This window comes from Microtus pennsylvanicus, chromosome 11 (genome assembly GCF_037038515.1).
Source record: "Microtus pennsylvanicus isolate mMicPen1 chromosome 11, mMicPen1.hap1, whole genome shotgun sequence".
NCBI lineage: Eukaryota > Metazoa > Chordata > Mammalia > Rodentia > Cricetidae > Microtus > Microtus pennsylvanicus.
In genome coordinates, this window is record NC_134589.1 from 78132801 (window position 1) to 78155117 (window position 22317).

At 37.4% G+C, this 22317-nt stretch overlaps 1 protein-coding gene across 2 annotated transcripts in view; it reads right to left on the reverse strand.

Annotated features, from left to right (window-relative positions):
- The window catches only part of Gabrb2 (gamma-aminobutyric acid type A receptor subunit beta2), a 210653-nt gene that overhangs the window by 22280 nt on the left and 166056 nt on the right, over positions 1-22317 (reverse strand). For both annotated transcript variants that reach the window (XM_075941301.1, XM_075941302.1), the window contains exons 7-9: positions 14299-14436; positions 11766-11918; positions 7828-8072 (exon numbers count right to left, since the gene is read on the reverse strand). In XM_075941301.1, coding sequence (XP_075797416.1) covers positions 7828-8072; positions 11766-11918; positions 14299-14436 — 536 coding nt within the window. The remainder of the gene's footprint in view (positions 1-7827; positions 8073-11765; positions 11919-14298; positions 14437-22317) is intronic.

Sequence of the window (22317 nt, forward strand, 5' to 3'; positions counted from 1 at the left end):
CATGTGTAGGGGCGCATGTTTGCCTGAGGTAATCAGAGGACAACTTGTAGAAATCATATCTCTTTTTATACCATGAGGGTCTTAGATTTAAACTTTGTTCATCGGTTACAGGGCCTCAAACCACTAAGCCCTGTCCCTCCCTTTACTCCCCTCTTGTTGCCATTTCTGATCTTTTGTTTCTTCTGCATTTTAATCTTCAAAGAAAATCTTATCATAAGAATTGATCTTGAGATGTAATTTTTTTCAGTTAGTTTCTCCCCATCCCCACCATGTTTGTCTCTTGTTTGTTGGCCCCTTCTCCCTGGTCTCATTTACCTCTTCCGGTGTTTCTATGCTGTTTCAGGTTTGTATTCCTCATCTTGGTTCAAATTTTGCCATTGGGCCAGGCGGCACTCGGGAGGCAGAGGCAGGCGGATCTCTGTGAGTTCAAGACCAGCCTGGTCTACAAGAGCTAGTTCCAGGACAGGCTCCAAAACCACAGAGAAACCCTGTCTCGAAAGATCAAAAAAAAAAAATTGCCATTGGGCTTTCCTACTTGTTTATCTACAGTTTAGGCGGATGTCTCTGAGCTCGGCTTGCATCAACCCTGGCTTTGTCTACATATATTTGCTGTGCATTGCTTCAGTTGGAGGCGAGTGCTGCTTTTGTTTGTTTTATTTTCATTTTTGGTTTTATTCTTTATGACTTTTTAGACAGAGATAAACTGTATCTAGGGTTATTTTGTTCTTCCATCTCTCTAATACTTAATTGGGCCGAGTAGAACATGTGTTTTTCCGCTTTTTTTTCTTCCTCTCATTTTAGAGGTGAAATGAGCACACAGAACACTCCTCTATGGTGCCGGTAGCTATGAAAACTACATACTAAATAATCTAGGAAGTAATATGCAAATCAATATGATTTCCTTCTGGACCAAAAATATTCTATTTTCTGTATCATGATCTAACAGTGTATAAAGTTTGTTAGCAATAGGATTCTTATTTTATAGTTGTTTGTAGTAGACACCCCTGAGGGGTTTGCATTCAGTAAAATATTGCCATCATTAATTTGATTTATACTTGAAAATATGAAAACTAGAAATCTATCTGATGGTAGAACATCATTATCTCTAGAAAAGAGTCACTAAGCTTGAATCAAAGGCAGTATCAATAATGGCTACACGGTTAGACCTGTGTGTGGGGTTACAGGTGTAACCATTATTGAAAACTCAGCTTGCTACCATCCCAACATCACTAGCCAGTTTTAACTGGGTGCTCTTAGCCTGGTACTACATACGCTCTTAGCATAATTATCTCCATCATTTTAGAAGCTCCCAGTGACTTAGCAGAAATGAATGACTTCAGTTTTCAGTCAAAAATCTTAAAATATTAAAATATCCAATGTCACACAGTTCTTAAGGACAATAACACACTGTGGGCCCTTTCTAGTCTGACTCTAAACTACAGCATCTTCCTGCTTCTTGTGACTGTCAGAACATTTTGATTATTTAGCATATTATAGCTCTAATTAAACAAAACATTATTTAAAATCTCCAGTGTTAATTCATATTTCAAATTCTGAATACATACTTAGAACAAAGACACAAAGGAGAGAGCAAAGACATATCTGGGGAAACACACATGATCAGAAAACGTAAAACTTCATACTTGATTGAATATTGTTGAATATTCTCTTTAACCAGGTATATGAAATCAGATCTTGAAAAACAAGGGTCTTGATCATTGGGTCATAGAGTATTAACTCTTTCAAGCTAATACTTAAACAACTTGACACACAAGAGGCAAAATTTCTTCAAAATATTCTCATGGTGAGATGTTCTGAATTTTCTTGGTGTTCTATCCAATCATCAGGATAATTATAATTATTTAATTTTTTTTGAAAAATGCAACATTCTTCCAACATTATTATAACCATCTAAATGCCAGCTTTCATAGTGTTTTATTTCAAAATGATTACCATTTTTCTCAGAATGGTGCTGGACCAAACCAGTGCACTTTCACGTCAACAAGAGTAACTGAAGTTCAACAATCACAGCAAAAACAACATAATCATGATAGCCCAAAAGCACAGATGTGATATGTTACAAAATTTTGAAAAGATTAAGAACAAATTATCAAATGTCTCAGGTCCCTACAATCTATTGCCATTTCCCAGGTAAATTCCTAACAAGTAATAAGAAGTATAAAAACAATGAAATACCAACACAAAGAAGCTATCTAATATAGCACTCACACCCATGCCTCTGCACAAAGACTAAAGAATCAATTGTCAATACCCTTGAAGCCAAAATAGTAAAATTAAGGAAAAGGGAGACAGTTCAAAGATACAATATGGGAACCCCCTTAGACATCAGGTCCTCACAGGAGATGCTGAAAAGCAGTCAGTAACACTTCATCTCCACCAGGAAGTGGATATTAAAACATGAAACCAAAATTTGCCAATAGACTAATGTTGTATGAGGTAGGAAGCTGATAATTGCTGTGTTCATTTTCTTCCTTTTATTTGGAAGGTGGTATGATGGGCCAGTTGTCAGTTAAGGTCACAGACACATGGGGATTCAGAACACCAACTCTAAGTATTAGTAAAAATAAATTGAAGTTTGGTTAATCACAAGTTTTGAGACAGAATATTTTCTGTTACACTCTTTACCTCTCATGAAAATGGTGCCAGGCCTGACAAAATAATGCTTATTTATAAAAATCAATAACAATAAAGGAAGGACTTGACGCAAATATAACAATCTTAGTTAGAAATAAGTAATTTAGGACAGAATGTGAAGGTTTTAAATTTCAATATTAATGTGCGAATCAATCCCAAACCAGTTTGCATTTACAGGGGTATTTATTTTAGGGGAAAACTTACAGAACACTGACAGTCAGGAAAGGAGTCTAGTCGCTGGAGCAAGAGCTGGAACCAAGACAGTGAGCAGAGGACTGCCACTCTTTTTGAAAGAGAAATAGACCACGCCCCAGTGGGCTGGTATTTCAGCGGCTATGGGCTGAAGGAGCGGAAGGCACTCCCGCAGCACAATATTCCAAAGAACACGAGAAAAGTTTAACTTCTTACTCACTCAACTGTTCAAAACACCCAACACCAAAACCAAGAAAAGTCAAGCTATGTCATGATACTGCAATCTCTCCATATAAACAATAGGCATATCCAAATGCAATCTACTTGCCTTATTCTCTAAGCACTGAAATAATTTCTTAAAGCTGATGCCCACACAGCTGTGTTACATTCAAAACTCAAGTAGGTCTTCAGGGGATATTTATCTTAGACTCAAATCTGTGGATAGACACCTATAAATTATCTTTTTAGTTGCCAAACATTATGTTAAAGGGAACAGCTAAACAAATCTGTCCCAAACAAATATAGAAATAAATGAATTAAAAACTGGCTATCTAACAGTATATACAGAGAAATCGTAATTGGTAGTCGGTCTAGTTGGGGAGAGGTTTCCAGTAGGTCCCACAAGAATCTATACTGGGTCCCATTTTGTTTAATATATTTATAAAATATCTGCAAGACAAAGTAGAGAATTTACTAATTGAGTTGACTGATGGCACCAGTAATTCAGGTGAGCTTGGTATATATAATTGCTGTTGGTCTTCAGGATGCATAAAGAAAATGACAAATACTAATGAAGAATGGGTGAATGTTGATTAGTTGGTTTAGTTGGTTTTCAAAAGAATTTTCAGAGTGAATTCTAAGCAGTAGGAGTACATTGGAAAGGTCTCACTGGCTTTGCATTACAAAAGTCTCAGCAAAGTCATAGGGACAGTACAGAGTTACTACACCCTAATGCAGAATAAAGAACCTCAAATGGGGATGCTTTTTAGAAGAGTTTTATTTAGAAAACCCGTGGCTGTAGTTTTAACAATACAAAAAGCCGACTGGAGGGATTTCAAGTGTGCAGTAACCAAGGCTGAAAAAGCACAAATGACTAGATTCTCGAATATGCAAATACTTAGCATCAAGCAGAAAAGAACTGGGAAGCCACACAAAGCTTACAGCAGGGGTTGAAAACTTTAGCCATGAGAGCAAACCAACTAAAAGCAAATTCTATCAGGAAACACACACATGCACACAAAAGCCTATAAGAGCAAACAGATAGGCAATTGCTCACACCAAGATAGATTTTGTATGTTTTTTCATTATTTATGGGGGGGCGTATTTTATGTTTTGAATTACTGCAGAGGACACTTGGGGGAAAATATCAGTCTCCTGTTGGTTTGAAGTTGATTTTAAATTCTTAGTATTTTACAATTTAGATTATTACATAAGAGGAGATGAAAGAGGCACTCAGTTATGGATTTTCATGTGCAGGTTGCTGGAGTTTAAGTAAGTTGATTGCACAGATGGACTAATACAAAATGAGAGTTGTAATTTTCCTTTGCTTTTGTCAGGTCTGTGCAATGTACTCTAGTATGGCGAAGGAGACCCAGAGCTGGTACTAGGGCCTTGATTACCTTTCCTATGTAATTATGGTTATTGCACATTGTACTTATTAGCATTGTGTTCTGAGTGTCACTGAAGTGACAGGATGGGAAGTCCTCTGGAAGCTGAAAAATATTTTCAAAAAAATTAACAGCAGGTAATAAAGACAAGAAAAGGAAAAATAGAAGCAACCCAATCTTTCCCCTTTTGACCATCCCTGTCTCATTCCGCCCTGACCTTGGGACTGTGCAGTTTAGAATCACCACAGCTGAACAGACCCAGCTTTTCCATCTCTAGGAAGCCATCAAAGCAGGGGAAAAAAAACTAATCCCTCTCTAGCAGCTGATTCTTTTCTTTGCTAGAGGAGATAACAATACTTAGCTGATTATGTGTCCAATCTTGGAGGAAAATAACCTTAGAATTATGCCTGAAAAGAAGGGACATTTCTGATAAGAAATACTGGCATTATGTGTGATACTGACACAAAAGGGAGGATTGCATAATCAGAGCTGAATATGGATCTCCTCTGACCTTTCCTGCTGGGCTGAAAGGAAAGTCAGCATTCAAAATGCTACGTGGGCATCTTTTTGTCTTAATCTAATCAGAATGATGTGCTGCCCTATGAAATGACTGACAGGATTTGACACAATAGGTTTGCTGGAATTTTATAGGTGACAACCATTGTAAAGGTGATCCCCCTCTCTATAATAGTAATTTCTGACACACACACACATTCCTTTTTAGGTAGTACTCTACTTTGGGGATGCTGGCCCATGTAAAACCAAAGGAATCAGTACCAATCAGTATGTAGGTGGCCTATTTAATTTGAAAGTGGTAGTGCTTAAAATACCATTTATTATTTATATATACATAATAAATGGCTACTAGGTAATGAGGACTCTCTTACCCTCTTTCCACATTATCATAATATTCTTCAAATAATGTCTTTATAATAACATGAATACAGAAGAATTGACCCTACTTTACAAATGAGGAATTGAAGGTCAGACAGGTTGACTCTTTATTGTCACATATGGCCAAATATTAAACCTGATCGATTCAAAATTTGATATGGAATTATTGAGCTTGATATCTTGACTAGGGTTCTGGTCAAATAAGATGGTCAAACTATGTGGACAAAGAGTAATGAAACCCATTCGAATATAACAGGGAGCGGAGAAGGACGCTGTTTCTCAGGTCTAAAGTAGAAAGGTTGTGTGCTCTGGGCCAGATGAGTCTTAGAGTGTGGGAATCTACTCTGGGTACTATGGGATGTTTACTGACATCTTGGCTGCCTCACATGGAGCACCGGTAGCAACAGCCATCTTCCAGCTTGACCACAAAAAGCAGTCTCTAGACATTGTCAAAACTTCTCTGGGAAGACAAACTCTCCTATTTTGAGAACCATTGTACTAGGAGCCGTCTTGGCATCCCTTTGTGTTCTCTCCTTTGCTATGATCTGCACTTTGACACCTTCAGCCAGGAGGATGGATTTTCATTACCGAAGAGTGTCTATCCCATGAGCTTTTTTCTGCTTCCATCTGGAAACAATTGAATTTAAAACTTTGGAAGGCTCCTTTAGGTTCCATTTATTTAAAATCCCCACTGCTTCAATCTTAAATCTATCATTTAAATGCAAATTAGCATGAAAAGATCAGGTAGATGAAGGCGAAAAGGGATCAGATGTTATCTTCCTAAATCAGCCTTGCATTAGGCAATTGTTTAAACTCATTTCAAACCCCAGTCCTAAAAGATAGAGTTATTCATTATTCTTTTTGTTTTCTTTACTTAGGATGCAATATCTGGCAATCATGAAGCAGATTTAACAGTGCTCTCGTTTGTCAAATTGAGAAAGCCATATCAATACGCTGGCTGTTTGCTGTCTACCAGCTTAAGGCTTCCAGCTATGGAATGCCTGAGCATGATAGTAAATTGACAGTTCCTATACTCCATGCTTATTGGCTTTCAGAGATTAAATATAAAATCTATCATTATAAATATCATCATCTGAGAAAGAAGAGACTCTAATTAACATTAGTCTACAAACAAATATCAGACCCATTGTTAAATTGAGATCATGACTCAGGAATTTCCATGGTGGAACTCTCTTATGTTCTGTATTTGCAATTCAATTGAAGTCAAAGATATTAAAATATTAGTATCATAGTTAATTATTGTTCTCATTAATAATGACAGGTGATTTAAGCACATGCTTCTTAATATGGGACTTATTAAATAGTTCATACTGATATCCTGGGGAAGAAGAATGTGCTTAACCCACTTGTAATTAGCTATTTAATAAGTCCCGTATTATGTTCTATTTCATAAACACTGGGGTGGATGTTAAATGGAAGCATTATTTTATTTATCTCAAAAAGTTCAAACATGTAAAATAAAGAAATGCATTCATAATTATTCTGTTTAGGGCAGAAAGCACTCCAATAGTAAACTAGATGAACTTACATTTGGAGCAAAGTAGCTTGCTCACCTCTATTGAGACTGCTACAAAAACCCTTGAAGAGAGGATCCCTAAACTGGACTGCAAGCTAGAATAATCCAGTGAACCTTTAAAATGTATGATTTCCCAGGCTTAAGAGAAACCCAGAATTCAATCTTTGAAAAATTTTCTTCCGGACATTCCACTGAGATGAAAATCTGACTTCAAGAAGAAACAGTGTGTAAACTTGTGTAGGAAGTCTTTGATCCTGCTTGACTTAATGAAGATGGGGGCTGGGGGTGGGAGGACTCATGCAGGGAAGTGCTCTTGGGTAAGTGGTATGTAGGCAAGGCCTTAAGTAATCCCTGTCACTTGAGAAAATTACTCCTCTCTTCCCTACTTCTTCCTATCATTTTGATTACTTGGAGGGGAAAAATATCTCAAGTTGTTGCTGGTTGGTAATTAACACATTTCTAAAGTTGATTATTTCTATTTTGAATCAAAGAGAATGTGCATCTCAGGTCCAGAGCTTTCATTTAGCATAAGCAACAATTTAATAATGCAGTTTTATTTTATATTTCATGTCAGGTTCCAGCAAGTACTATTGAGTAAGATAAAGTTTTCTTTTTAAATAAATTTAAATTTATTAAATTAAAGTAAGTAAATTTAGAAAAATGTAATTATAACACATGATTTTCATATATGAACAAACAAACTCTGTGGCTACCACGTAATGAAGTTTGAGCATCCCTATTATTAACAGAAAGGGTATCCAAGCATTGGTTGATACATTTAGGAAGTCAATTTTGCCTCTCACTTATTATCTATGTAAGTAAGGAGGATCTTACCATTTTCTTCTTCAGGCCCTGTTTCTCTGTGTGTTAAGAAGTCTACCAGGCTCTCTAGCATTACTCTAAGAGCTTAAGCAATGAGAACTATTTTCCCTGGGAATGTACCTTGTTGACATCCAGGCGCATCTTCTCATTGTTGGCGTTAGCAGCTTTCTCAGCTGCTTTCTTTTGGCGTTGGGGTCCTCTCCCGAAGAAGATGTAGTTGACCAAAGCATATTCCAGAAGGGCCATGAAGACGAAGACAAAGCACCCCATTAGGTACATGTCAATGGCTTTTACATAGGGGATTTTGGGGAGGGTCTCCCTGAGGTGGGTGTTGATTGTGGTCATTGTTAGGACAGTTGTAATACCTGAAAAAAAGAAAAAAAGAAAAGAAAGAAAAAAATTAGAGTCATACCTTCTCTGTTTCCTTACTGTTCTCACAAAATCTGGAAAAGCTAGTATTATTTATTTATATATACTGATGTATTTGATGGCGATTTATCACACAGCCTAGTGGCCCTCCCTGGAAATATGCATAAGTTAACCTAGAATGAACATGAATTATTATGAGAAATTTTCTTTAACTGTATTTTTCTACATGTAGTTATTTATGAAGTAGGGGATTGGAAATATGAATTAAATATTATGATAGACTTATCTGTTTGGGGCAAATTAGTACAGAGAAGACCCTAGTTCCTGATGTATCAGAGGCAAAATGTAGATTTTAGGGGTGATTGCTGAAAAATGAGTGGGTGTTTCCCAGACAAACAGAGACTGGAGATGAAAGTTTACAACAGACACCATGGTGGAAAAACTTTTTGTAAAGGTTGGATCTGAGAGAGTCCACAGCTCTTTAGCAAGATTTCAAGATCTCATAGATATACTAGAGAAGAATGGGGGTCAAATGAGGGCCTGTTCAATGAACGAGAACACAAATGCTGCTCAGATGCAGACAGGGAAGCATAAATATGGACACCCTAAATTTAGGAAAACCATTCTGGTAGCATTGTGGGAAATGAAGGAACACAATGTAAGGCAAGGACAAAGAATACCAGTTGAATGGTTTCCATGATAATCCCTATAAACAGTTAAATGTGAAAAAGTAAAACCTCAGAGATAGTTTTGAGATCTATGAATACATTATACAGATGAAACACAAATTAGTGCAAATATCTGGAAGCTGGAAGCAGAGGGTTACAGAGGCAGGAAGCAGAGTGCTTCATGTTTTTAGTTGGACAACTAACCACATAACACACACATATGAGACACTGATAAATTATAGGGGTTCTTATTGGAAAGGTCACTCTGGGTCAGGCTATAATCTTATGTCTGGTGAGCAGACATCTCTAAGAGTGGAGAGCAGTTAGTCTCAAAGTTGTCACTCGAAGGTAAAATCATTGGGTGTTCAGAGTCCTCCCTATGATACAATTCAGCTTTGTAGCAAAATAATGACAAGAAAACAGACAAAGCCCAGACAGAGGCCGTGATTACAATGATGGGAAGTTGGACTCTCACCATCTGATCTCAGATGTCACAAACCTTCACCTTCCAAGCTATCCTAAATCATACCTCAAAACTTCTCTTTCATTTTCCAAAGACTCTCTGGTGCAGTTTTCTCATTTAGGTTTGTCTCCTTAATGGTTTTCATTTTGTTTTTAGTAGAACCTCATGAGTACCTGCATGAATGGAAGTCTGGGCCCGTTTTACTGTAGATAAGGTGTTTTCTCACAGACTTCAGATGTTCTTTATCATTTTGAAACACTTTCAATTTTCTTTTACTCCTAATCATTTCTACTACAGGCTATATATTCGATATTATACTCTACTAAACCTGTCATTTCTGACTTTTATATTGATCTGAATATCATTTGAAAATACTTGCGTACCTAATAATAAATGGTTCAAATACAAAGATATCTTAAGTGTTTCTCTTAAACATCAATAAGTTACTCCTTTGTACAATAGATACACAACAGATACTAGAATTTTACTTTATGAAAACAGGATGTCTTGCTTCCATTTCTTTATTAGCATTTTATGAACACTAAAACAGCACAGAGATACGATTACATACGGACATTATTCCAGCAGATCTCTCAATGCTTAGGAGAAACTATCACAAAACTAATCAATAGAAATTGTGTCTGGGGTTAGTCTACACAAATAATTTATGTGATTCTAAGAACACACATGACAGAGACTTAATTTATTCCTGGAGGTCACTGCTCCTCTCTCCTACCTTTATCCTGGATCCATCTCAACCTAACCTAACAGCTTTCAATACTACCACCATAAAATTGAAATTATACCCTATTTCTTACCTATCCAGTGTCTCTATTTCACGTAGAATAAAGGCAAAGCTTTCAGCCACACCTCTGAATCCCTTCACAACCCCTTAGTCTCCTGTCGCCTACTCTCTTTCCCTCTGACTTCTCTCCATCCTGTCCTCTGCAGGGTCCCAATCACGTCCCTGATTTGTTCCAACCCCCGAGCTTTTGTCAGGGTCTTAGACTGTCACCACTCAGACATTTTTCTGGATCTTTATTTTCTTGAAGTCTTTTCTCCTGTAACACCTTCTGGGGGAGGTCAGCCTTGATCATGGCAACACTCCCAGGCATAGCTACAAAATGTTGCTTACTTCCCCCTGTAGACTTGCCTGGTGCTGTCATGTTTTGTGGCTCTTCAGTTTCTAGCCCTACATTTTTTTTTAAATTGGCAGGCAAAGTTTTAGGTTTCATTATGACATTTTCAAACATTATTTTTATTACTCATTTTCCATCTTCTCCTCCAGCTCTCTGTCTCACTTTTACCTTTCTACTCTAGTACCCAACTTTCTGCTTTCCTATGCGCTCAGCTGTTCCTTGTTCTCAAGACCTCTTTTGGACATCTCATAATTACATTTCCAGTTTCTCTCACACCCACGCACATACTTCTACATACAAATATTAGAAGTTAGGGTTTCCATATGATTACAACAGAGTGACATTTTTCTTTCTGAGAACATCACAATGTAATTTCCAGACTAATCTACTTTTCCTCAAATTTTATAATTTCATTTTTTACAATTGCATAAAATTTATTTATGTATATGGACCACATTTTCGTTATCCATTCTCTTCTTTGTGGCCATCAAGGCTGCTTCCATCCCTTGCTGTTATGCCTCTTATCTATCTCTTACCACTAGAATGTAACTTTCAAAAAAGAAAAAGTGCAACTTCATTACCTCATTGTGTCAGCACATGTTAGACGCCAAGCAAATGTTTTTTTGAATGCAAATGAATGGCTTTTCTGTGAGTGTAATCGCTGAATCAGGATCTTATGATGAAGTCAAACAAGCCCTTATTTTAAAGGGAAAAAAAATCTGTGCAAGAGGTCATACAATTTACTTTACTTGAATCTCACAAAATGTTTATGGGATGCAATTTGTTCACATCTGGTATTATGACAGAGAACAAAAGTCAGGCATATGATGAGCAGAACTACACAGGATGTCCCAGCATTTTGACTCTTTCGTCTCCTGCCTTCTCTATGCTGCCTAGAAATGTGGATAAGCCCTCAGAAAAAAATTTTGCTTATACATTTGTTATATAGCACAACTCCATGCTGGGGGTGGGATAAAAGGAAACATTTCACAGGTGAAGAAGCATGGAGACAAATTGAGCAATTATGCAAGCATTATTACATGAAATATGTTTTGATAAGACTATCAAACTGTTGAAACCAATTTCATTACTAACAGCTCTACCATTAACTAATTTTGACATGGAAGAATTTTAATTTGTGTTTAATTGATTTAGTGCTAAATCAGATGACGATCATCAAAGTCTCGTGGTGAACTCCTGTAATGGGAAAAGTCCAGTCTTATTGTGTATCACAAAATTCCGGGTGAGGAAAGTTCATGTGCTCACACACATACACACACACACACACACACAAGTGCTCACGTGCACGCACACATGGGGAAGGAGAAAGGAAACAGGCAGAGAGGGAGATGGGGGAAAAGGATCAAAGGAAATAGGGAGGATGGAGACAGAGGACTCCACAGTTTGCAGATGGCCTACCTAATGCAACTCGTGCAGCGGAAGCATCATAGTTAATCCAGAAGGAGACCCACGAGAGGATGGTAATCAGAATGGACGGCATGTACGTCTGCAGGATAAAATAGCCGATGTTTCTCTTCAGCTTAAAGCTAAGGGACAATCTGGGGTAAGAACCTAGAAAGGCAATTTGAGAACATCATCATTATCAATCAATAGTTATAGGGTATTTTCCAGTAAAGGCCCATAAAAAGTTTGCACATCTTTCCTAAATGTAATTTTAGCTACTGGTGAGGAGCATATTTTTCCTGTAAATCTGGTCTGCGATCCCAGGTGTTTTAATGAGCAGTAAGATTCAAGTGTGGAATACATTCTGTTCTTACCAGCAGCTAAAGACTCTTTGCTCTTCTTGCTCAGCCCCATATATTACATCCAAAACATTCATCCTCTGTAACTGTGAGGGCAGTGCAATTTAGAAGTCACTTGGTTCCCTCTTTCAACTCTTACTACATTTAGCCTGTATTTTTTTTAAATATAAGAATAAGGCTGTAGGCTCTAGTGGTAGTAAAAGCATCTTCAGAAACCATAGTAGGCATCTTATGTCTGTGATGAGAACCCAGGCCTCTGCATGGGTTTTCACTCTGTTTCCTCTTTTTTTGTCTAAGGCAGTGATTCTCAAACTGTGAGCCATGACCCCTTTAGTGGTCAAATGACCCGTTCACGGGGATCACCTATGATCATTGGAAACCACAAGCATATGCCTATATTACTATTCCAAACGGTAACAGAATTAGAGTTATGAAGTAGCAAGGGATATAATGTTATGGTTGGAGGTCACCACGTGAAAAGCAGTATTAAAGGAGCTCAGCATTAGGAACGCTGAGAACCACTAGTCAAAAAGAAAGAAAGAAAGAAAGAAAGAAAGAAAGAAAGAAAGAAAAGTGATGGAGGAAGGTCATTGGTTAAAAAAAATAAAGAAACTGCTTTGCTGGCCCTCATAGGTTAGAACACAGGTGGGTGGAGTAAACAGAACAGAATGCTGGGAGGAAGAGGAAGTGAGCTCAGACTCGACAGCTCTCCTCTCGGGAGCAGGCGCCTTAGGAAAGACGCCATGCTCCCATCTCCAGGGCAGACGAGAGGGCTCTGCTCTCTGAGACACACGCAATGAAGCTCCAACCCAGGATGGACGTAGGCTAGAATCTTCCCGGTAAGCACACCTAGCTGTGCTACATAGAATATTAGAAATGGGCTAGTCCAGGTGTGAGAGTTAGCCTAGAAGAGGCTAGATAGAATGGGCCAAGCAGTGTTTAAAAGAATACAGTGTCTGTGTAATTATTTCGGGGTATGAGCTAGCCAGGCGGCTGGGGTGCTGGGGACACAGCCCCGCCGCTCTTATTACTACAGAAAAGTAAAAAGAAGAAAAAAGAAATCACTCACGAAAATTTAGAGAATTGCCACTTTTAAATAAGATTATTTTGTATATAAAGAATCAATGTCATCCTAGGGACATAGCTCTTAGTATGTGCTAGGCTATCAAAAAACCCAAACAACAGCCCCTACCCACTCCCCTCCCCAGTCCAAAAAAAAAAAAAGAAAACACACGTTTTTGTCCTTTCATTGTAGACCTCTGGGGAGATAACATTACAGAAAAGACACGTAGGAGTATATAGCCTTGGAGAGTAAAAGGTTCACACTGTAGAAAGCAATCAAGACAAGGAAGTCCTCTCCACCTTGTTATGGGGATTGAGGAACCTCAGGCTTATAGAAAGCTTCTAGCCTGTTTTTTTTTCACCCCTCTTAGGCTAGAGACAACTTTGCATTTTCACGAAATCACAACACAGCTTTTGCTAGAAGTGGTTTACAGCTCTACAAGTTTCTGAATCCTTAGCAGAAAGTCGATCCTCCAAATCTAAAGCAATAGTTATTTATGTGCCTGTTGGATTCATTTCAACAAGAACAAACAGCAAGGGGAATATTCCAGCAAGCTTATTACTTTCACCAAAGAAGTTTCTAGCAAAAGAATGCTTTCTTACATTCTTTGTACATGAGCTCATGCGACCATCCACAACATCTCAGATGTAAGAGACAAAGTGATAAGGGAGCCCGGGTCATCTCAACATTTGGAAGACCTTAGCACAAAGAATAGGTGGAGCTAATGCAAATCCCATGCTCTAAGAAAAACGTGGCCTTCTAGGGTACTGAGTTTAAAGCATGCCTTACTACAGTGATAGGTGCTGAATGAACTGCCCTTGGCAACCCATAATAACTGACAAAAATGTGATAAAAAAATCTGCCTATGTCTGACCAAGATCCTAATTCCTCTGCCTTTCTTTGTCTATGGCATATGAGAAAAGAGGAGAAGGGCTGGGCTCTGCTTGAAATTGACTTCAGAAAATACCTGTGTGTTTCTGAACGGTACTATAGGACCTCTTGGGAAATAGGAGCTATAGGATGACTTCTATATAATTGGTTCCTAGGAAACAGTCCCAAGAAAAGAAATGCTTAAAAAAAAATGTGCCAAAGTTTTCTTTGCTGAAGCCCCCCTCCCACTACAAACCTGTAGAGAAGACCACCTTCTTGGTGATGAGTTTATAATCTACGATGGAGAACTGAGGGAGCTCGATCTTCGTCACCCCAGTGACTGCATTATCATCGCCGCGCCAGTAAAACTCGATGTCATCAGTTGTATATCCATCTGTAAGAGGAAGCACACATGACTGCACAAAACAGAAACAAAACACAGCTGTTTCTGAACACCTGTGTAGCAGCTGGCCTCTGTATTTATCAGAACCTGCAAAGAGAGTGTGATGTGTGAACTAGCAATCTAAGCATTTTGAAGTCTAATGAAACCTTTCAACCTCACCATAAGGGAGGTATCATTAGAGGCACACAAGGTGTCAGAGGCTGAAGGAAAGGGTACAGAATCCTCCTTTTAGAAGTAGGAAGTGGTGCACATGGGGTTCAGATGTAGATCTATGTGGTTGTGAATCTTCCCCTATCTATGAAACATGATCACATTATCACATGACCTTAGATCATGCATAAGATATGATAAAAGAAAAAAAAATAAAGCATTCAAGTGGTTAGTTTAGTGCTGAATGATATGAGACCTCCTCTAATATAGAATATTCTAAGTGTAACATATTTGGTTTCATGTCAGCAAAGAAGCCACCATGAAGAAATGAGTAATTGGTTCTTCAATATTCACATCCTACATCTCAAAAAACATATTTTTTTTTCTCATTAAGATTTTGGAACTCTCAAAAATGCTACTGGGTCTAGTCGTTTTGAGTGGAACTGAATGGATAATGTTCCTTAAAAATACACAGTCCATTCATTTGGCAAATGAATGCTGCTATTCATTTAACAGTAATTTTGGGGACCCATATGCTGCTCATCAGTGGATATTCTCAAGCATGTAATAAGGGTATACTGTTATAATGATACTTTTAACCCTTGACTCTTAACATACAAGCATAGAAACCATAAGTTCAAGGAATAGTACATATTGAGCTGTAAGAAGTATTTTAAGAGATATATGCAAAAGAATCTAGTGTATATTAATAATTAATAGAGTGATCTAACGTAGCCCAAAATATATCCCTCAAGCAGAAGCACGCACTATGTCTTTACATATGGCATGTAAAGAAATGTCACATTCTGTCTTTAAAAATATTTTTATATGGATAGTTGAAGGTTACAATTCTGGAAACTGGTCCCTTAATTTCAAAATTAGCAAAACAAATTAGAAACTGGTGAAGTTCCTTATCTTTGGTTTGTTATTAAATAACGAACACCATAGACTACATTGAAGCACATTGTGGAATTTTAAGTGACTATATTTTATTAGAATGATTTAATCTAGAGATCTTTTAAATGAAGTGTCTACTTTCTTATGAAACTGATTTGAAAGTAAATTTCAAGATTTTATGTAAGTTCTAGTGGTAAGTCAATGGCACTATAAACAAATTCTCAGCCCAGAATCCATACTCCAGTAAAATTTTCATTCCCATCCTAAGAAGTGGGGTGTCCTCCTCAAAGGACAAGGATATTTTTTAAAGGTTGTACATCTCCTGATAGTAAGATGTCATGGTCCAAACTGGTATCTCAAATGCAATCTAATGATTGTCTGCTTTTTTATAGAAATATCTCAGATATGAGATAGTTCAGACTTTGATAAAAAAAATAATCTACAGTAAAAGAAAGGGCAATAGTTCCTAGAAACCATCAAACAAGCTACCGAGGAATGTATCCAAAATTGGACTTGTCATACATAAACATGGAATGGGGTATTTGTGAAACAGGAAGTTACAGTCAGTTCCCATGGGAAGAGTTTAGGAAATAGTAATTTCCACCAGTAGATCGAATTCAAGGCTGCTGGACAGATTCTAGACACCATCCCTTTTACTGAGAGCCAGAGCCTCAAAAACTATGAATCTGGGTTTATCATCTTGTGAGCATAATAATCAAGATGCTCGAGAGAGGAACTTGCTTCTGCTAGGTATTTATTTATTTATTTATGTATGTATGTATGTATGTATGTATGTATGTATTTATTATGTATACAATATTCTGTCTGTATGCCTGAAGGCCAGAAGAGGGCGCCAGACCTCCTTACAGATGGTTGTGAGCCACCATGTGGTTGCTGGGAATTGAACTCAAGACCTTTGGAAGAGCAGGCAATGCTCTTAACCACTGAGCCATCTCTCCAGCCCCCCCTTGCTTCTGCTCTTAATGAGCATCTTGGATAACTATATCTTGGATGGAATGTGAAAACCTTGAAAACCACTTGGCTAGCACATGAAGATGATAGTAACAATTCTGAGATAGCGCATATATTAATATGACCTTTTTCTCACTAGGAACTCTAAAATAAAAATAATTTCTTATATCAATATTTACAATTATTTTATAGAGGAGTAGTATTTATGAACATTATTTAAGCTTTGACTGCCTATATTGTGAATGAATTATCTCTATCCAATCTTGATGGAAAAACAAAAAAAAAAACTTAAGACTATGAAAGGTCTTAATGTGCTTAAAGTCCCTTATCTGCCATGTGACTGAATGAGGAATGGTTACCATTTTGCCCCAAAGACAGCATTCCCCCACTGTACAACCCTGCTAGGGTACATAAAACAAGCAATACATTAAAAAGAGGCCAAGTGCCCATTTTGTAATGTAAACAAAGGGTAAATAACTTCAAAGCCAAAGAGGAGCAATGAGTCCCCAAATATTTTCCATACAAAGAACTGAGGTTGAACTAATGAAGATCATTTCTACCTTTCCAGTTTCCTCTCCTCCTCCCTTTTGCAGTTCTGACCATCTTCTCATTCATTACTGTCAATCATACACATCCACAGACAGAGGAAATAGAAAATGGGAGACATTTCAGTAAGATAGCGTGGGCAATGCTTGTTACTCATCCATTTAGTGGAAAAATTATTAAGAACAACATTCACAGGTTTGACAATGTTTTCTAGGCAAGACCAGCTAGAGAAAAAGCACTCAGTAAAATCATTGTGTTAATAAAATGATTTAATGCAAATTGTTGATTTGAGTGAATAGTTATTTATAATGCTGATTTATCCAGGTATTTATATATTATGGGAACCCACACACATACCCCGACTATACATCTGCCTATGTACTAAATAAATACTTTCGAAATAGAGTTTTAAAATTTATTAAGAACTTTTGAGGGTTGCCCAGAGGTTCTTCATCACATATTTTCCATGTCTAGCAAAATTGCTTTACGTCTATTTATGCTCCATTTTCTCCTTTATAATTTAGGATAACAATAAAATAATAGCTACTTTATAGAAGTGCATTACTAGGAAAAAACATTGGATTATTTTTTTAGTTTTTTATTATTTAAATTTTTAAAATTCTTTTCAAATTTCACGTGACATTTTTATCATATTTACCTTAATTCCTAATCTAAGCTCTTCCCATACCCAGCCCTGGAACTTTCTGTTGTCTTGTATTATTTTAAACTTGATAATCCATCAACTCCAATTGTTTTATTTATATATTTCTGGGTGTGGGGTCAGCTACTTGAGTGAAGCTGACCTTCTAGTAGCTACACCATTAAAGAAAATGAGACCCACCTCCCATAAATTCATACAACTGTACAGGAGGGATAATATTAACTTTTGATAAGTCTTAAATAGTAATGATTAAAGATGAATAACATTTAGCTGCATGCCATCTTGTGCTTTCGTGAGCAGACATAAGGGGCTGTGTGATGAGAAAATCAGTGATTTGAATACATTTGCAGAACTCTCCTAACGACTTGGAAATCAAGAGTAAAGCATTTAAGGTCACTTTGTTGCCCAGGGTTTTGGTATCTAACGCGATGATACAGCACATTACATGTATTTCTTGGCTACTGCTACTCTTCAAAAGCCAAATCATATCATTTTTGTTAGCTCAGGCTAAAATATTCCAAGTGGAAGACAAACGCGTTTTCTCATGCCCTGTTTTTCAAGATGAAAGAACAGTCATCTCTGAGTGAGCTAGGGCAGGCAAGTTAAAAAGACAGTTGGATAGACCGTGTAGGATTGACTTAAAACAGACCTAGTTTTCTCCTGACTTTGAATTTCCTCTAGAGGAAAGCTTAGCAGTCTCTCAGAGTGATTAAGAACTAAGAGGAAATAAATGCACATGTGGATGACGTGACTTACATAGCATTCGTAATGAAAATAATTAGATTTCCTTTAGAACACATCAGATGGTAGCCGTGTATTGAAGTGCTTCATTAATATTTTTTAATCATAAAATTCCTAAATCTGAGTCATTACATTATTTTTGGTTGTATCACCAAAGCCTACAACCTGCATGCTAAATTTAAATAGGATATGGAGAGTCCGGTTTTATCCCAGGCTTTTCCAGACCCAGGCCAGCTGGCCTTGGTGAGTTCCCAATAGAACATCCCCATTGTCTCAATGTGTGGGTGTACCCCTCGCGGTCCTGAGTTCCATGCTCGTGCTCTCTCTCTTTCTGCTCCTGATTTGGACCTTGAGATTTCAGTCCTGTGCTCCAATTTGGGTCTCTGTCTCTGTCTCCTTTCATCGCTTGCTGAAGGTTAATATTCAGGAGGATGCCTATATGTTTTTCTTTGGGTTCTCCTTATTTAGCTTCTCTAGGATCACTAATTATAAGCTCAATGTCCTTGGTTTATGGCTAGAAACCAAATATGAGTGAGTACATCCCATGTTCCTCTTTTTGGGTCTGGCTTACCTCACTCAGGATAGTGTTTTCTATTTCCATCCATTTGTATACCGGACACTCTGAACATAGCGGACAATGAGGACTACTGAGAACTCAAGAACAATGGCAATGGGTTTCTGATCCTACTGCACGCACTGGCTTTGTGGGAGCCTAGGCAGTTTGGATGCTCAACTTACTAGACCTGGATGGAGGTGGGGGTTCCTTGGACTTCCCACAGGCCAGGGAACCCTGATTGCTTTTAGGGCTGGGGGGAGACTTAAATGGGGGAGGGGGAGGGAAATGGGAGGCGGTGGCGGGGAAGAGACAGAAATCTTTAATAAATAAATAAATTAAAAAAAATAAATAGGATATGGATGCAAAAAGCAGAAATTAATTGCAATTCACCTGTAAGAAAGAAAATGACATGAACTCATGCCATGACATCACTTCTGATCAGGATTCACATTTATGTATATGCGTTTATAAATGTATAGAAAACCTGAGTTGGAGACAATTTTGTTTCCAAATATCAGTAAATAAAAGCATCACCAGAGATCTACGTAGGACTGTCACCTTTAAATACAGATGCATAATAATTGAACAAGTCCTTAAAAATGGGACATTATTTTATTGCACAATGTGGTATTTTAAAAAGGTTTCTCTCTCTCTCTCTCTCTCTCTCTCTCTCTCTCTCTCTCTCTCTCTCTGTCTGTCTCTTGAGACAGGGTTTCTCTGTAGTTTTGGAGCCTGTCCTGGAATTAGACCAGGCTGACCTCAAACTCACAAAGATCCACCTGCCTCTGCCTCTCAAGTGCTAGAATTAAAGGCGTGCGCCATCACTGCCTGGCTAGGTTTTTCTCTCATTACTGTCAGTCTGCACATACCTTATTATTTATTAAGTCAATGTTCAATTTTATAATTTTACTTTATTAGTAATATAAAAATACACCAAGACATTAAACCATGGGAAACAATGAGAACAAGAATATGAGATTAATTGGTGAAAACACAATGCATTTTTGATAGTGGTACATTAAGGTAGCTTAGTCCATTCATAACGGACTAAGTTTTATTTTCAGTGGCATTGGTAAGTGTTTGCACTGGGTTTACCTCTTACTATCATCATAATCAGCCCTTAGTAGTAGTTTTAACCTACTAGTAATATCCTGTTCCAACCAGTCAGCAATGCATGAGAGTCATAGGTCAATGGTATTGGGACGTTGAGAGTAGATATGAATTAGATGTGAGTTCATTTCTTAGAGAATCATATTAAGAACCATTTGACTCTCTGCCTTTTAGGCATATAAGTGGCACTTCGAACGCTTTTTGATTCAAACACTTCGTTTCTAAAAATTTAGCTTGTAACTCCCTCGTAGTATTCATTTTCGTGTGGGCACTATGGGTCTCCTAGGCACTGTTAGCAAATCTTTATTACTGTTCTAAGAAACATTACTCTTATAATGAATTTTATGGAAAACAGTTCCATAATCAATGCATTTGAGAATAATAGCACATTTGGGCCACTGGTTATAGTCACAAAACATTTGACACAGTCAAGGAAAGGAAACCATGAAATAAATAATCCGTTTAATTTTACTTATCCCTATCATGGGTTAGATTTGTCTAGCTAAAGAAAATAAGTATTTAAAAACACCCACCCACATGCAATCAGTCTGTTAAATGGTGGATGGGAGTAGTTGCTCACACACTGCAGCAGAACCATATATGGTACTCTTAGTAATGACCAGAGAAACTCATGAGAAGACTTAGGAACCCTTAAGAGTAAACCTTCTTTAGTAGATTAAACATAGTTTTATACAAATAAACTTTTAAGAGAGAGAAATTATTTTCAATAAAGGAAATGGAACTGCTTTGTGGACTTTCAGGGATGTAGTATGGAGAAATGGTTGCAAGAAATCAAGCACTATTCTGATGCTTACCTAAATCAAGTGACAATAATTAGAAGCCTACAATTAGAATGGATCCAAAATACACACAGGTCTGAAAGTCGTGCAAAGGTATAAGACTGTGTAGTATCTATGCCAGTCATGAGGATTTTTAAAACACAGTAGTGGCTTTTCAAATTCAGTGATAAATTTTGCTGAGATACTCTGAGTGATTTCTCTGAATCTTTGTATCCCATTTCTCACTCTGATCTTTCGATGAACTGCTAGACATAAGTGTTCTGCTGTAAAACCATCTCTGGACCTCAAGCAGTTCAAAATAATTGGATGAAAGAAGGTCAGGCTTGAGTCTGTAGTGTTTGTTTGGAAAGCATACCGTTAGGTCATGGCCCAACATTCATTTGTGCATCAAAGATAGTGTGTGTGTGTGTGTGTGTGTGTGTGTGTGTGTGTGAGAGAGAGAGAGAGAGAGAGAGAGAGAGAGAGAGAGAGAGAGAGAGAGAGAAAACCACACATAAAATTCAAGTTTTATGAAGTATGAGACTGTAAAATCACATTCAAAAAAATGTCAAATGGTGGACTTTAAAATGAATTTCCCCTGGCAAAACAGTGATTTTTTTTTTATCTCCATATGGGAGCAGAGTGGTTTTGCGATGATTTATGGAAATTTAACTATAGTGTATATCTTGAATGTTTGCAGTGTGTTTGGAGAGATGAAGTCATTAATGCAATGGTTCAGATCTCAAAACATAATAAACAAAAAAGCCGCAGTCATCAATAATAGTAGCTGTGCATTTGGGAACCTTATGGATAAAGCCTTAAGCTTTTTATATGGTCATGGGATGGCAGTGGGTTGAAATTGGTTCTAGATATCAGGATTCTTCCTGTGATAGAGAAGAATATTTATCCAAATGCATAAGCTCTCAGGCTCAAAATAATATAGAAGATTCAGAAAAGTTTTGGCTTAAAAAAATAGGACAGTGGTTTTCAAACTTCATGTGTATAGAAATCATCTAGAAATCTTGTTAAAATGCAGACTTGATTTAGATATGAAGCCCGAGATTCTGCTGCTCTATCAAAGCCCATAGGGAGCTGATGCTGTTTGTCCAAATATCATCCTTAATATAGCAAGGGATTAAAGGATTCTGCAGAGTGAAATTTCTCTCCTCTGCCAGAGAGTCAGGTAAGGAATGCCTCGGATCGAGCAAGGCAGACTAAGGAAAAAGATCTCTTGAAAACAAAAGTTTTATTGAATCCAAAATTAAGGTACCTTTTCCTGTTTTTTGAGAGATACTAGAAAACATTTATTATATACTGCCTGGGGACTTGGTTTCATTTAACCATCTACAACTTATCAATAAAATAAGTAATACTACAGAGAGCAGGAAAGGGATCTGGGTACAAAATTCTAGCACAAGTTGTACACATACCAAATTTATTCTTATGTTTAGTTTTTAAAA